The 16,209-nt window shown below is 35.2% G+C and overlaps 1 protein-coding gene across 1 annotated transcript in view; it reads right to left on the bottom strand.

Annotated features, from left to right (window-relative positions):
* Window positions 1–11,663, bottom strand: part of DMXL1 (Dmx-like 1) — a 71,026-nt gene extending 59,363 nt beyond the window's left edge. Inside the window, exons 1-6 of the mRNA XM_010002352.1 lie at window positions 11,544–11,663; window positions 7,758–7,824; window positions 6,455–6,459; window positions 5,653–5,731; window positions 4,938–5,070; window positions 2,731–2,797 (exon numbers count right to left, since the gene is read on the bottom strand). Of these exons, the coding sequence (XP_010000654.1) occupies window positions 2,731–2,797; window positions 4,938–5,070; window positions 5,653–5,731; window positions 6,455–6,459; window positions 7,758–7,824; window positions 11,544–11,558 (366 nt within the window). The 5' untranslated portion in view covers window positions 11,559–11,663. The remainder of the gene's footprint in view (window positions 1–2,730; window positions 2,798–4,937; window positions 5,071–5,652; window positions 5,732–6,454; window positions 6,460–7,757; window positions 7,825–11,543) is intronic.
* Between the last annotated feature and the right edge of the window lie 4,546 nt (window positions 11,664–16,209).

The raw sequence follows: 16,209 nt of genomic DNA, 5'->3' as shown, positions 1-16,209 counted from the left end.
ACAGATTTGTTGTATCTTTATCACTTCCTTAAAGATAGCAAATGCTTGAAAATCTAGTCTTCTAAACAAGCATAATGATCTGAAATGGCAAACTTTAGAGGGAGAAAACAAACACCTACAACTAAGAAAAATGTTTTACTCATCTGTTCTTGATGCATACAACTGAATAATGAAAATATGCATGACAACTACATTTTAAAAGCCAGACTTGACTTGCAAACTGAACAATCCTTGAATCTTTGTGCTTTGAGCATGTATTAAGGGACTTCATGAACCAGACAGCAACAGCGGAGTTCCACACAGTTCTACTAAATCAAGCAATGTTCCAGCCAATCTGTGTGCATACTTATTAATTTACATTTATGCTTCTGAGGCAGACTAGACCAAACTACACAACTGCTTTTCATTCTTACATCTGAAACTTATTCTCTCAGGTTCTGCTCTGGATTCTGTGACACTTAAAGAAGTGTCATTAGTCTCATCTGTAACATTTTCTAAACTAACCTTATATACTAGCATTTTTTTCCTTTTCAGTAATTCTCAAGTTTCTGCTGGATTCCTTAGTTGGCAGCACAAACTTGATGGCTACCTGTATCTGTTAATCATTGTTAAAACTGTTTTTACTGTTACGTTTTCAGTTTATTTTTTAAAAACAGTAATCCGAAAACATTTTTTTCCCACTACCTACTTTGATAATTTCATAAATTCCCACAAAATGGGCCTGGATTTTCTAACCTGAGTTTTTTGATCAATGTCAGTGTCAAGGCTGAGGGAGCTGGATCTCTTTAGCTTGAAGAAAAGGAGACTGAGGGGTGACCTCATCAATGTTTATAAATATGTAAGGGGTGAGTGTCAGGAAGATGGAGTTAGGCTTTTCTCAGTGATGACCAGTGATAGGACAAGGGGTAATGGGTGCAAATTGGAGCAAAGGAGGTTCAAGGTGAATATCTGAAAAATTTTTTTTACTGTGAGAGTGACAGAGCCCTGGAACAGGCTGCCCAGGGAGGTTGTGGAGTCTCCTTCACTGGAGACATTCAAAACCCACCTGGATGCGTTCCTGTGTGATGTACTCTAGGTGACCTTGCTCTGGCAGGGGGGTTGGACTAGATGATCTTTTGAGGTACATTTATGCTTCTGAGGCAGACTAGACCAAACTACACAACTGCTTTTCATTCTTACATCTGAAACTTATTCTCTCAGGTTCTGCTCTGGATTCTGTGACACTTAAAGAAGTGTCATTAGTCTCATCTGTAACATTTTCTAAACTAACCTTATATACTAGCATTTTTTTCCTTTTCAGTAATTCTCAAGTTTCTGCTGGATTCCTTAGTTGGCAGCACAAACTTGATGGCTACCTGTATCTGTTAATCATTGTTAAAACTGTTTTTACTGTTACGTTTTCAGTTTATTTTTTAAAAACAGTAATCCGAAAACATTTTTTTCCCACTACCTACTTTGATAATTTCATAAATTCCCACAAAATGGGCCTGGATTTTCTAACCTGAGTTTTTTGATCAATGTCAGTGTCAAGGCTGAGGGAGCTGGATCTCTTTAGCTTGAAGAAAAGGAGACTGAGGGGTGACCTCATCAATGTTTATAAATATGTAAGGGGTGAGTGTCAGGAAGATGGAGTTAGGCTTTTCTCAGTGATGACCAGTGATAGGACAAGGGGTAATGGGTGCAAATTGGAGCAAAGGAGGTTCAAGGTGAATATCTGAAAAATTTTTTTTACTGTGAGAGTGACAGAGCCCTGGAACAGGCTGCCCAGGGAGGTTGTGGAGTCTCCTTCACTGGAGACATTCAAAACCCACCTGGATGCGTTCCTGTGTGATGTACTCTAGGTGACCTTGCTCTGGCAGGGGGGTTGGACTAGATGATCTTTTGAGGTCCCTTCCAACCCCTATGATTCTATGATTCGTAGAAAACTACTTATTTCACATCTTTGACAAGAAATATATATTTTCATATGGATTTGTCACAGCTTTTCACTGGATCTTCCAGATTATCTTGGTTTTTTCTGCTTTGACTTATGTTCTCTTACAAAACCTGAACAACAAGTTTTGTAGTACAAATAAAAGATCAGTTTGTTAGTGTTTCAGGAAGTAAAAAGATGTGACATTTTGCTTTAATTTTTTTGCTTATTTTGCCAAGGGATTTTGTCGCTTTTGCTGATAAACCACTCAATGCTGAGCAAACCAAACTAATCTGCAAGACTGGACATGAACACTGACCTTAACTATGTGCAAATATACCTGTGGAGGGGAATGTGAATTCTCGTCTATGTAAACAAACAAACATACAGACACATGTACTCAAAAAGATATTAAAAAGCTATTTTGGACTAGTGGTGTCAGGATACTAGTGAAACTTTAAATATATTTCCTCACTGGAAGAGTATCCATCAGTGAGCTCATACACAGATATTCCTCCATCCCCAAAACTCTTCTATTTCTGATGTCTTGTAATTTGGTACTGATTAAAAAATGGGTATTTTAAAATAGTAAACAGTGAATGTTTGTTCCTCCCCCAAGTACCTGTTTCCCAATTTTTTATATACCAAAATGTTAAGATGCATAGAAGGATTACTGAAAATACTACACAAAAAATAATAAAGATTTTCAGTGAATAGTGCTTTTTTTTAAAAAAAAAAAAAAAAAGTGCTTTTGTTTTGTTTGCTTGCTTTAATAGCTTACCTGAATTAGTACAAAACAATTAGAAAAATATACTTACCTTTCCAGCAGTAGCAAAGAACTCCCCATCTGGTGAGAACTTCATTAGACAAACTTGAGAAGCAGTTCTATGAAATAAAGACAAAGTTAAGAACTTTCTTAGAACTCAAAACAGCTTTCGCCCCTTGAGTTCATGAAAATGATTTAATTCTTAAATGCAAGCATCTGTTGTACTGTGTGAAACAACTTAAGCTTTAGAAAGACTTCAAGGACTAGGACTTCTGTGTAACAAGTTTTTGAACATACAGGAAAATCAGAAAACCAAAAAGCCACAGCTGAGGTTGCTACAATATCCAGTATTCCAAAATATTGTAATAAAAAAACAGCTCCTAACAGATTAAACTGAAGGCAGATATGCTTAACTTCCACTTAACAATTCTTTATATTTCAAATTTATTTCTGCTGTTACATCCTATGTTCCAACTTATCTGAAAGACAGATCCATTTCTCATACTTCCCATAGTTATAACTCAGAAAAACAAAATGGCATAAAAGAACATTGTAGCCAAGAAGTACGGTCACACTGGTAAAAAATGGCACACCAAAATAATCTACACCTAAACATATGGTTCATTTTTGCTGTGTTTTACTGTCATTGGAAATACTAATAAATGAGCTTCTTCAACAGGTTTTGAAGCACCAACCTATTACCTAAAGTGACAGGCTTATTAATGGCAACAAGAACTACAAAAACTTAATTGTGCAGCACAACTACAGCGTAGGTTTTCACCTTGAATTTATTAGACACATATAAGGAACTGTAAAACACAACATTCAGGAAGGATTAAGATAGCCATAAGATCAACAAAAGCATGATCTGTTTAGTGTGTGCAGTAACAACAGCAAGCCAGTTACAAAATGCATGCACCAAAGAAAGTAAATTTCCACCTAGATTTAAGCAACATTCTCCTTGCAGGGCCAATAAAAAGACATTTGGAATCTTTTCCTTATTTTAAAAATTATTCTGGAAAGCTCTGTTAACCTCTCCCAGGACCTACTAGTTCAAAGTATGCATCACTCAGCTCTCTCTTCTCCACAAAAGAGTTTGTAAGAGGGAAGGAAACACATGGGAGAGCTATGAAAACATCTGTAAGGTACATGGTACAAATGGAAAACATATTATTGAAGGGTCAAAGAAAAAGCAGTGTCTGTGTCATTCTGACTACTGTTAACATAACCACAGATTCTAAAGTGACAGTCACACCCTTCTACCTACTGGTAGACTCCACCTCTCAGGCTGAGAGATGAAGGTCCAGAGATGTTTCAATAAACCGAGTAAGTCTTCAACTTCTTTTAGTCAGAAAATTCATTGTATTCAAAGGAAAAAAAATATTCAGTTGTCATTTGGATGGTCTTAGGATTTTAAACACATCCTTGTTAAAAGTTAGAGAGTACACAGAAAAGGAACAACTGAAGGATTATTAAAAGGATTTTTTCAGGGAAATACCTAACCAATGCTATGTACTTCATAAAGAATAATTTCAGGTGGGTCTCTCCAGCCAGCCACTTTGGGAGGCTTCTTTAAGGAGGCTTCTGTATAGTACACTGGTCCCAACTGAACAGTGTACCTAACGTATTAGAAAAGTCTTCCTATGACAGGAAGGAGCCTGAAATATGTTGTCTTATAAACTAGAGTACTAAACTAAAACTTGTCTGACACAAATATAAAAATCAACATGAATACAAGAAGAGCATTCAGAGATGCAATAAAACAGAATCAATCCATCTTTGCATGAGTGTTCCAAATATTCAGAATAAACACAGAAAAAGTAAAAGGTGTGTGGAAGCAGGGAAATATGAGAAGAAAAAAGGTACAGTACATGTGACAAAGAAAGCTTATTTTAAGAAGTCCTGCAAGGAAATAATTTTCAAATGTGCAGCTTTCATCTTACTTCTTGTATAAGGAACCAAGTCTACAGCAAGTCTCAACAGCAGCCTTCCCTCAGTAATTTACTGGTGTTCAATACAGCTGAAGAATGGTCAAAAACCAAAGTACATCAAAATCAATTACAACTGATCTTGTGCAAAGAAAGAAACATCACATATTAAAGGAATATATGGTTCAAGTTTATAACATATCATAATATTTATCAAGTATCAGTATACTATAGGATTTCACTGAACTACAAAGAGTATTTTGTCTGAAAGGTATAAATCAGCAAGGAAAAAAGAATTACTTAAAAAAATTATTTTAAACAAGTTTCTTACTTGCATTGCCAGATACACCTCCATTCTCCAAGTCCAACATCTGTTGTTTCAGTATTGTCATTGTCAGAAGGGTTTTCCAAAGGAATATTAGACCAAAGTTGAAGAGAACTGGAACCAGTCAAAAGGCGAGTGCCTAGAACCAATATTTATAACAATGTAACTACAAAACAAGTAGCAAAATATAGACTTCCATTAAGCGAGAGAAAAAAAGAAACACAGAGAAATAAAGAATAAACTGCAAGGAAAAATATGCCAGATATCATGTTAACACCTTTTCTATAGGAAATTTACTATAATAGTAGCGTGCCTTTTACTTAGTCAACTACAGGATTATAGATTGACTCCATCTTGCAAGAAGATACTCTCATATATAAACAAATTTTCAAATTGTGAAAATGAATCAAATGCCCAAATAAATTATTCTCTGAAAGAAACACCTAGAGCTACTCTGGATGTTCCTCTTCCATAACAAGTATCTAGCATTTAAAAGTTAGATACTGCTATGATTATGATAACTGATTAAGACCATGCAGATGCATCCAATATTTTGGTTCTCCCACGACTAGTGACAAAAGGTAGATTTCACTCCCCCTTGACATTCTCTGTTATGCTGGGACAAAACTAACATCTCTTCCTTGTCCTCAAATGGTGAAATTTAAATAATAAATCAGTTCTAATATCAAATAGGTAGGTGCTTATTTTATTCTAGACGTACCTGTGGGATCCCATGTTAGATTATGTGCTATAGCATCCAGTAAGATTTGAGCATTCTTTTGCCACTGATAATGTAACACCTGAAATTTTCAGTATTCACAACAATTAGTATGAAAACACTTCCTTCCCCTCCCTCCCCCTTTCACATTAGAAATAGTACATCTTCACTGCAATTCCCAACTTCTACAAAGGATGTGTTTAAAATAAATTACTGCTTAAGTAATAAAAATTGTTTTGTTCCAATTTTTAATGAAAATAGCTTTCCATTAATCTGACCATACTATTAGAAGTTTCTTATTTCTTCTTTTAAAAGTATATCTTGAAAAAATTAAGTATATAAAATAATAATCAGAATCTGAGTTTGTTGGGTTTTTTTTTAAGAGAAGTCTGATTTTATTTTTGTAAAAAGGGAAATACATGAAAAATTAAATACGCTAAGTGCACTTGGTGCCTGATAACAGTAGTACAGCTGAATTACAGTATTTCAATACAGTCAATGTAACATATTATACTATTGCCCCTTTTTTATAATATAAAATAGAACAGTCAGCTATCTTCAGATTTTGCATTATTACTTCTTTCCCTGGAACAAGCCACGGATAAACTCACAAAATATTTATCTAGGCTGTTTTCATAATAGGTTGCAAAGTTTTCAAGCACTGAATTACAAAAGGAACTTACTGGAATTAATATTAAGAACCAACAGGTTTTTTTCCTAATTCACAAAGATACACTTTGAAAAGTGATATTCTCTCACTGCAAAAATATCAAGCCAATCAATTTGAAAATTGAAATATAATTACTAAATCTTTCAGAAGTTTAGTAGAAAACAGTAAGAACTATCTGCAGATAAGGAGCTAAATTAAACATTTCTGATGCAGGGGGGCTTTTTTGTTGGTTCATTTGTTATTATTTTTTAGATCCCAAACATTCTATTATATGAAAGACAGATACAATCTTACAACAACCTAAATACACTGGAAATAATTGCATAGGGGCTAACTGCAAGAATAAAATAAGAGTGTTTCCTTGACTATAAATACTTGAAAGCAAATCATGGATGGACACTGCTTTCTCTGCTGCTTACAGTGACTATGCTAACTTTGAAGTTTCAAGGTAAGTGTGCCATTTACCAGTATAGAAAAATATTCAGGATGGATTCCACAGCTCCAATAACCAAAAAAAGAGAGCAGTACTTCTAAAAAGTTCATATAAGCATAGGAAGTTACATTTTAGCAATATTTTATTCCACTGCTTTCAGTGGTATAATTTAGTGTATATATATATATTCAATACCAGATACTTAATATATTAAAATACCACTGGTTTACAGATATACGAGGAGCCCTATGACTGAACTTGTTAGTTTAAAGAAAAGCATCTACTACACAGCCATGTAAACAATTCTTTATACAAACAACTAAATCCCTGAAGACAAAGACAGAGCAAGTGCTGTCAAAGCTCTCAAACTGCCTTTAATTAGACACTAATGCTTCTAATTATAAAAGCAATTCTCTCCATGTAAGAAGGATGGCTAAATAACTAGCACTAAAACTTATTATTATCCAGAAACTAAGATTTTGGCTGCTAATTCCCTAAACCACTAAACTGTCACTGACAGTTGCTATCAAAAGAATACTGTTCTTATTCACTTTTATAAAAGAATGAAATATAAGCATGCAATCAGATATTCTAAAAAAGCCACAGACTTTTAAAAACTATTATGGATTTGACCAAGAGCACACAGTTCCATACATGAAAATTAAAGCAGAACTGTAAAACACACCAGGTATGCTCCTTAGAGAACAAAGGTGTGAAGAACTTCTGGAATATTTCAGTTACGAATTGTGGGGTTAGATAAATCAGTAATATGAAGTATTACAGTAAAACCTATTAAAAAAAAATTAAATCTTCCAAATTACATGTCTCCGACCTCCACCTACTATTTTCCTTTCCCAAGAACCATCTTATGCCTCCATTTTATTATATCATTAAAAGAATAAATCCAAACAAACATTCAACTTTAAAGCAAACCATAAAAATTAGTTGGGCCTTGTAACTGAGCAAAGGAATTAAGGAGTGACTAATTACTTACATCATGATGACTGCCGTTCTCCTTCAAGATGCTAACTGGCTCAAAGATACAAATCACCTTTCCATAGGAAGCTGCAATCTAAAGCAATTTATATTTATATATACATAAACACACAAAGACACAAGCTATAGAACAAACAAGAATAAAATGCAAATTGTAGATTCTACTTTTAAACGTCTTTTTAGATAAATATCAAGCTCACATCCTGACGTTTACTGTTAAATGCAGCACATCTACAGTTCTGATATGCAGCAACAGTCAATTTGCTAATTCTCTGAAATTCCAGCTCAGAAATCATTCACAACATTTAAGAAAGTTAAGAGTCACTTTATGAAGTACAATTTTATTTCAATATTGGTCTCAACAGTTTTAAGACAAAAAAAAAAACCATTGACCTGTCATATTTATCTAAGTTGTTATGCACAGATCCACTGACTACACACATACGTGATCCATTAACTGCAAATATACAGATGAACAGAGATCCTAAATTCTATATATCAATATCTTCAAGAGAAACCCTCTGCATAAAAAATATACAGTTGAATAAATTCGTATCACATTAACAACCTAAACATCAGACTGACCCAAAAATGCCAAGAATAATTCTGTCACAGTTGCAAAAATGCCTGAAGAAACTTTTTCCTTACATCTCAGACTCATCTTTGCCCTCTCTAATTCTCTTCACTTCAATTACTTTTACTCTCCAAATTCCATTCCTCACTCCAACAGCAAGCTTATACAAACCTCTATTAATTATAGTTTTCCTGTTCCTCCAGGTGTGGACAGTTCTTGTAATTTTTCACTGTTTAGTGAGTCTTTAAGACAAACTAACATTAGCATGCCAAAATGCTAAACAGATACTATCTAGAGCAACTGCTACTCCCTCAAAGTTTCCACAGGCTTTCACAACGATCCTGCCACTCAGACTAGTCCTCACTGAGCAGCATGTCAACAAAAAGAACAAATATTTGTGTTCGAGAATTCTCCAAACTACCACAATAACTACCCAGACATCAACAAAATCTCTATTGTTGTCACAAGTCCTATTATTAGAAATAAGTGTGCAGAGAAGCTGTACTGAGTTGTAAGAGAGATTACAGTCATTCATAATGTTAGAAAGTGGTAGTGCGTGCACTCTCAGTAAGTTACTTATGTTCACTAGAGGGAACATCCCACACTTATGTACACTGTGTGGGAGACAATCAAGTACTGTACTTACAAACAAATTGTGGGTTACCAAGTTGCCTATAACCAGAAGAAAGAGATTGGATTCAGTGGCCTAAAAGTATAATTGTCCTGTTTTTTAAATCAGCCCTTGCAAACCTATGGGAGACTTTGTAAAATATACATAAACATACAAACACATATAAAGATAAACATATACATACATGCTTTTTGGGGATTATAAAATTTTTTTTCCCCTCATCTCACTCTTGAAGACAAAGAATCAAGTTTATCTCCAAAACTAGAATAGGAAGAGAAAAAAAGACGGTGACATGTTTTTGCCACCCTTGAAAGCGCAGGGAGAGGTGGGTCATGAATGAACTTCTAAGCTGTTGCTACTTCAAAGAAGTTGCACCTGACTCTAGTTCCCCAATAAACTAGAAATAGATTAAAGAGGCAGAAATGGAAAAAAAAAAAATCAACTTGTTGCTTTCATAAATAGAAAATAACTTAGCTTGCAAACCAATTCTGTCATCCAAAAGGAAAATGATGGAGACACTTCAAAGAGAGTAAAAGCCAGCTATTACAGAAAAAAATGCTTGATAGCAGCCCTCCACAGAATCACAGGGGTTGGAAGGGACCTCGAAAGATCATCTACTCCAGTCCCTCTGCCAAAGCAGGATCACTTAGAGCACATCACACAGGAATGTGTCCAGGTGGGTTTTGAATGTCTCCAGAGAAGGAGACTCCACAACCTCTCTGGGCAGCCTGTTCAGTGCTCTGTCACTCTCACAGTAAAGAAGTTTTTTCTGATGTTTAAATGGAACCTCGTATGTTCCAGTTTGCACCCACTGACCCTTGTCCTATCACTGGACATCACTGAAAAAAGCCTGGCTCTGTCGTCCCAATAGTTGCTCTTAACATACTTCTAAACAGTCTCCTCCCTCAGTCTCCTCCAAGCTAAAGAGACCCAGCTCCCTCAGCCTTTCTTCATAAGGGAGATGTTCCACTCCCTTAATCATTTTTGTGGCTCTGCACTGGACGTTATCAAGCAGTTCCCTGTCCTTCTTGAACTGAGGGGCCCACAACTGGATGCACTATTCCAGATGCAGCGTCACCACAGCAGAATAGAGGGAAAGAATAGAATCATGGAACTACTCAAGTTGGAAAAGACTCTTGGGATCACTGAGTCCAACCATCATCCCTACTCCACAAAGTTCTCCCCTAAACACCATCCTTGCAACAGTGAACTGAAAATGTATTAATGAGTCCAGTCAGTAAGTAGATTCCTAGCCTTTCAGTATTTCAGTACTCTGCAAATACATGTAGTTAAATTGCTAAGAGCAAACAATATCAACTTGCAGAATCAAAATGACCACATTGGTCTACTTAAGAAACAAATAATTTCTAAAGCTTAGTAAGCTTGATATTTTTATATATTCACGTGTTAATTTACAATTCAAGGACAGTTTGTAATTTAAATGCATACAGAACTGCTATTATATAGTGAAGATGACCTCGCAAATTTGAAGAAAATTTTACAATTAACTGTGGTATGTGATCTGCTTGTGTACTTCACCATTTGTTAATAAACAGCCAGTGAACTCAAAAACACTCTCTAGTTAACAGCAGTCAATAGAGAAACACAAGCAGTCTTTATGGCTGTGAGGTACCAGAGACATAGAGGAGAACATTTCCTCATTTAAGTTCCTTCACTACTGTTACAAGAGTTCATCACTCAAACATTAAAAAGCAAGAACTGAGAGTGGCTGGGGATCACCATCATAGACCTCTCATGTAAACATGAACTGGTTTCCATGCAGAAATCTTATCTCAAAATGGACACCAGAGTCTAACCAAAGTTCTCATGAACTTAGGAGGCTTGTAGTGATATGCAGAAGGCTCAGGTTATCTCCTCACAAGGACATAGTTAAATAAAGCACCAAAGTAAAAAAAAACCTCCTATATAAGCCAATATGAAGCCAATTCCTACTTCTTACTGAATAATTTAATCACACTGTGACATCCCAACGTGTAGACTTACACGGTTATTTCTTTTTTACTGCAATAGGAAAATTAAGAAAGACTTGTGTAAAAAGGACTTGAAACCTAATAGTGTCTAAAATACAGTATTTCTGATCTAGTTGACCCACATTAGAAAAAGAAAAGCTGAAAATTCAAGAAAGCAAAACCCTGTCCAAGAGCAATTTTGAACCTTTAAGAATTGCCTGAAAGGAACATAACTTTTCTGTATGATCTGAAAGTGATTTTTTTAGAAGCACTCACCTAATGCCACCCACTAATATGTCAAAGCACGTCAATTACACATCCAGTAATGTGAAACCATAGTGAATATATTACCCCTGCTTCCATCTTAATAATCTTTTAGTCCAATTCTTGCTATCTCTTCTATGCAGCTCTGTGTATGTCTATATCTTCCTGTGCAGGCCTACGTATCTTCTGCCATCTCCTGTCTATGGTTACTATTTCACATTCACTGTACTGCTTATAATATATAAAGACACAAAGTAATCAGCTATTTTACTACTTATGCTTGTGTATTTGCTGTAACTTTCAAGTATACACACTCTACAGAAGGCACTTAACATTAGAAACACTGCTCTACGTACCTTCCCCTGTTGCATTGAACAGTCCACACATCCCACTTGAATGTTTCCATGTTTTGCCCCAGGGATTATCTGTAATCTTTGAAAGTCAGTACCCAATATCACAATATCACACCCTGATGCATAAGCCTAAAAAAGAGAAAAGAAACAAGTAAAGTGTTAGCTACTTATAGTATAGGCATGAAATATCATGAAACAGTATAGTCCACATATCCTATCCTGTACACAGAAGTACAGAGGTATCTGCAGAGATCAAACAGATGTCCACAAATTAAATCAAGCAACAGAAGTACCAAATTACTCTTCCTCCATGCTTAGAAGTGCATCCCAACACATGTAACAAGCAAACAGTGGCTCAAGACAGAAGAGACAAAAAATACGTAGTTATAAGAACACCTAGGAGAAAACAAAAAAGCAGGAAGAACAAAGTTCATGTGAAGGAGGAAAAAATAATGTATTTTCTAGATGAGATACAGGCATTTTAAAATAAATTTTTTAAAAGGGGCAACAGACCTGCTAAAAATGGTACAAATAATTTCTTAAGGAACTAAATAAAGGAAAAATTCAAAAGGGTAACTGAATGAAGCTTAGTTAGAAAAGCAAAACTGTGCTTTCAGACTTGTTGAATCTCTTGTTACTTGCATTCCATGAATTAATTTAATTTTCTTTAAGTTTATATTGTCACTAGGTAATCTAACACATTCACAGAGCAAGCTGATTGGGCACTGCAACATCTGAATCAAAATTTCTTCCTATCTTTATGAAATTTTTGTTAGCAACTGAGCATAGACTGAAATGGAGAGAAAGATTAAACACTGGAGAAACTTGTGGAAACAACAGCTAGCAGAATTATCCCATAAGCCTAAGAATATAGTATTCAAGGAAGAAAGACTTAGAAAAAAAATGCACAGCCATTAAAAAGTTAGAGCCAGGAAGCCAGCAAGAAAATTAAAAGCACAAACAGCATTCTATTAGAGAGCAAGAAAGTGATAAAAAGGCCAAAAATGCCATTTTATTGGGCCAAAATACTCATGAGCAGAACAGTCTCACAAAAACTGCAAACGATGTCCAGATACTGACATGAATGATTGTGCCTTAAACTAACCCTATTAATGTCTAGAATATTAACCAATAAAACTTTTGACTTGGAAAAAAAGAGGAAAAAAAATGTAAAATTTACAAATTTGAACTTTGATTATAATGTTTTCAGGTGATTCATGTGAAAGAGTACCTTTACCAAGCCTGGCCTAGACTATCATACCAGTATATGAATTAAAACAAACAAAATTTTGAAACTAGTAATAATTGATATTTTTGCCCAAAGACAATTTTCCACGCAAAGGATTCTCCGATATTTCACAAAAAATATTACCCAGAAGACTGTTATCATCATTCTCAGCCAATATTCAGTTATTACTTTTTAAACAGCAGACCACCAGGCACATTTGAAATAACTTGATAATTGAAGATGCTTTTTATAATGCTACTGTAGACTAAACAAAAGTATATATTTATTTATGTTAATTTATTATTGGTCATATATTTGAGCCTCTTCCTGTCCAATCTGCTCTCCAGCTTCAGGAAGAGGTTAAAGCAGTGTAATTCCTCCTATCAAAAGAGCAGCATTTACTACAAATTGAGATATACAACCACAGGATCCAGAACAACCTAAATTAAACTCATTCCAAAAGAGGAGACTGAGTACTATTTTTTCTTCAAATGTTAAAGTGATTATTTTGATATATCAATGACACAAACTTCAGACCTTTTCCTCACTGAACATTTTTTTTCCTTAGTTAAAAATCACCTCACCTAGTGACTCACTGATTGACTATGTCTGTAGTTCACCAGGCAAATGCTGTTCAAAAGTACTATATAGGCAGTTTTCCCATTTTCTTGAATATAGAGGCAATTTTAAGAAACAAAACAAAATCACACAAGTGTCCTTCACTTTAAAGTGATGACATGACTTTATCAAAAGTATCTTTAAAGGGCTCAAGTGCCAAAGACTCTAGGAAGCCCACCAGTTCTCTACGCCTATCTAGGCCTCATCAGCCTTTATACACTAGATTTTTCTTATTTGTTTCTCTCCATTTCTAGCTTCACTGGCAAGCCTGAGATCATGTGGCATCAAGATACTGCAATACTTCCATCCAGGTGAGAAAGAACTAGCATATATGTTCACACATACCATTAGCAGTGATCCTGAAGTTCAAAAGCTAACCATTTTAATGAGATCGAGAACATTACCAGTTTTAACATAAGAAAAGTCCTGAGCACCCCTGGCATTTTGTACTGGATGAGCTCTAAAATAAGTAACAAATACTACACACCGGAGTCTTTAGGAACTCCTATATTCAATAATGTATTAGGAAGAAGGGCCTTAAAATGGCATCAGAACTCAGGCAATCTGCTAACCTGGGCTGTGCTGGACAGCAGTAGCTCAAAGAGGTATGTGAACAGTCTACACATGCCTTTTCCTGCAAATGTCCTGTTTATTAATATAAACTCTTGTCCAAAAGCTATAGTTCCTCCTCCCTTTTGCTATATTTACACATGATAATTATTTTATGTTTAATACTAGTTTCTCGCCCAATTTCTTAAGCTGTGTATTTTTAAAAGTTTGTCAAATTGGGGATTAACTTCCTGAAGAAAACTTTGGGAGTATCTTCTCATCCTACTGGCTCTCAGTTCTAACAACTAATTTTAAGTGCACTCATAAGAATCCTTTTTAAAATCTTCTTTGTGAAAAAAAAAAAAAAAATAATTCCATCCCTAGGTTTGATTATTCTCCATATTACCTGAAAAAAACTGATATTTGGGAAAATAATAATCACTTCTGACATCAGTCTATTCAGATGGATTAGATCACGCTTGGTTGCATTGACTTCTCAATTTCCAGTAAGCTGCAGCACCACTGACTACTCTTAAGCCCATAGAGCTGACCTGTCCCAAAAAAAGGCAGAAAGGGAAAAAAAAAAACCACAACATTTTCAAAGATATTCCAAATATAACTACAGCCAAGCAGAAGGATTATAACTTGGAGGTTATTTTTTATGCTCAGTGTTTGCCTGCAGGAGAACCACAATTTCAAAGACAAACAGCAAGGGACGCAGAGGGCAAGGATGTTATATGTTTTGTATTTCAAAGAAAAGTGTCTGAATAGAAGGTAACTAAGCTGTCTGGAAAATAGAACTGCAATAGGCTCCCTTTTCCATTGTTGCCTATTATTGCAATCCCATTACACCTCACAATCACCAGACATTTTGGGAAGGAAGCTTGACTGTTCCCCTCCTCCTAAGGTGTCCTTCTTTTGTTTCTTTACTGTTCTCAGTGCAATTCGTCCATTAGATTTTCTCTGTGCAGGAAAGTCACATCCTCATACACACTCTCTAGAACCCAGAGTCCAGGTCTGAATGAGGTTTCTAAGCAGCAGTACCCTATAGACATTTATCTAAAACAATAATATAAAACTAACTACTGGACTTAGTCTGCACTTAAAGCTTTTTTCACCTCAGAAAACTGTGTGAGGCAGTAAGTCAATAAGGAATACTTCACGAATAAGGGATACTTTCCAAACTCTTAAGTCTCTCACACAAAATAAAAATGAATTCTACCTATCAGTCAGTCAACTTTATCTACTTTTCACTGCAAGACTTGTCCACAAGAGTTAGCCTGTCATTCATTTTTATTTTCACAGAAGCCACTGAAATTGCATTTCTATAACCTATGGAAACTAAGAAAGAAGGTAAGTGTTCTATTACATGTAGAGCCAGAAGCAATTTGAGATTATGAGCACTTCTCACACACATACTCTTGTCTATGTTATTAGGCCCTTGAGAAGAGGTATGCTGCCATACAGTTCAACCAGAAAATAATTCCTAAACAGGTTTGTTTTTTTTTTAAAACAATAATAATAAAACCTCATTATGGCTTCTTAAAGGAAGCAGAACTTCTAAGTCTAGGTTTGGCAAGCCATAAAATAATTTTTGCCTTAAGAATGCCCTAGAATATTTACAAGAAAATTGTCTTTGCACAAGGGGACAAGCAGGTAATGTTAACATTATGATGTTCTTGGAATGTTTATTAAACAATGCTTTGTTCTTCTGTTACACAAATAAACATGATAGAACTAGTTTTAGCTGCATGAACGTGGATTTCACCAACTGTTGATACAGCAAAACAAGCCTGAAATTAGTAAGTGAAAGATCTTTCAGGCTCATGAAAACCGATTTTGCATGCAATACTGGGTTTTCAAACAGTTTCTTCTACCAAATCTTTTAATCATCAGCTCTTATTTCTAAAATCATATTTATTTTGAGATTGAAAGTTGTTTTGACAAACACAGTGCTTTAAATGCATGTTAGCTTTAACAGAATAGACCCTTATATGAACTACTCTAGCTCCTTCCTAAAGTGAAAGCCTGATATACACAACACTTAAAAACGGAGAATTATACTGGCAAATCACACTCTACTCTCAGCTAAGGAAAAGCAAATTATCAGGAATCTTGACCTCTTACATAGCACAGCACCTCTAAAGCAATTCTTGCCCTTGTACTCAACTCTCAATATTATGTACTGACATAAAGCTTTTGCTACAGCTACGTAAGGACTGACACATTATCTTGCACAATTTGCACAAAGCTTATTTAACCTACATCTCTTAA

Source organism: Chaetura pelagica, unplaced genomic scaffold, assembly GCF_000747805.2.
Source record: "Chaetura pelagica isolate M959 unplaced genomic scaffold, ChaPel_1.0 scaffold387, whole genome shotgun sequence".
Taxonomy (NCBI): domain Eukaryota; kingdom Metazoa; phylum Chordata; class Aves; order Apodiformes; family Apodidae; genus Chaetura; species Chaetura pelagica.
The sequence above is the reverse complement of the archived record's forward strand: the minus strand, read 5'-3'. Positions and strand labels throughout refer to the sequence as shown.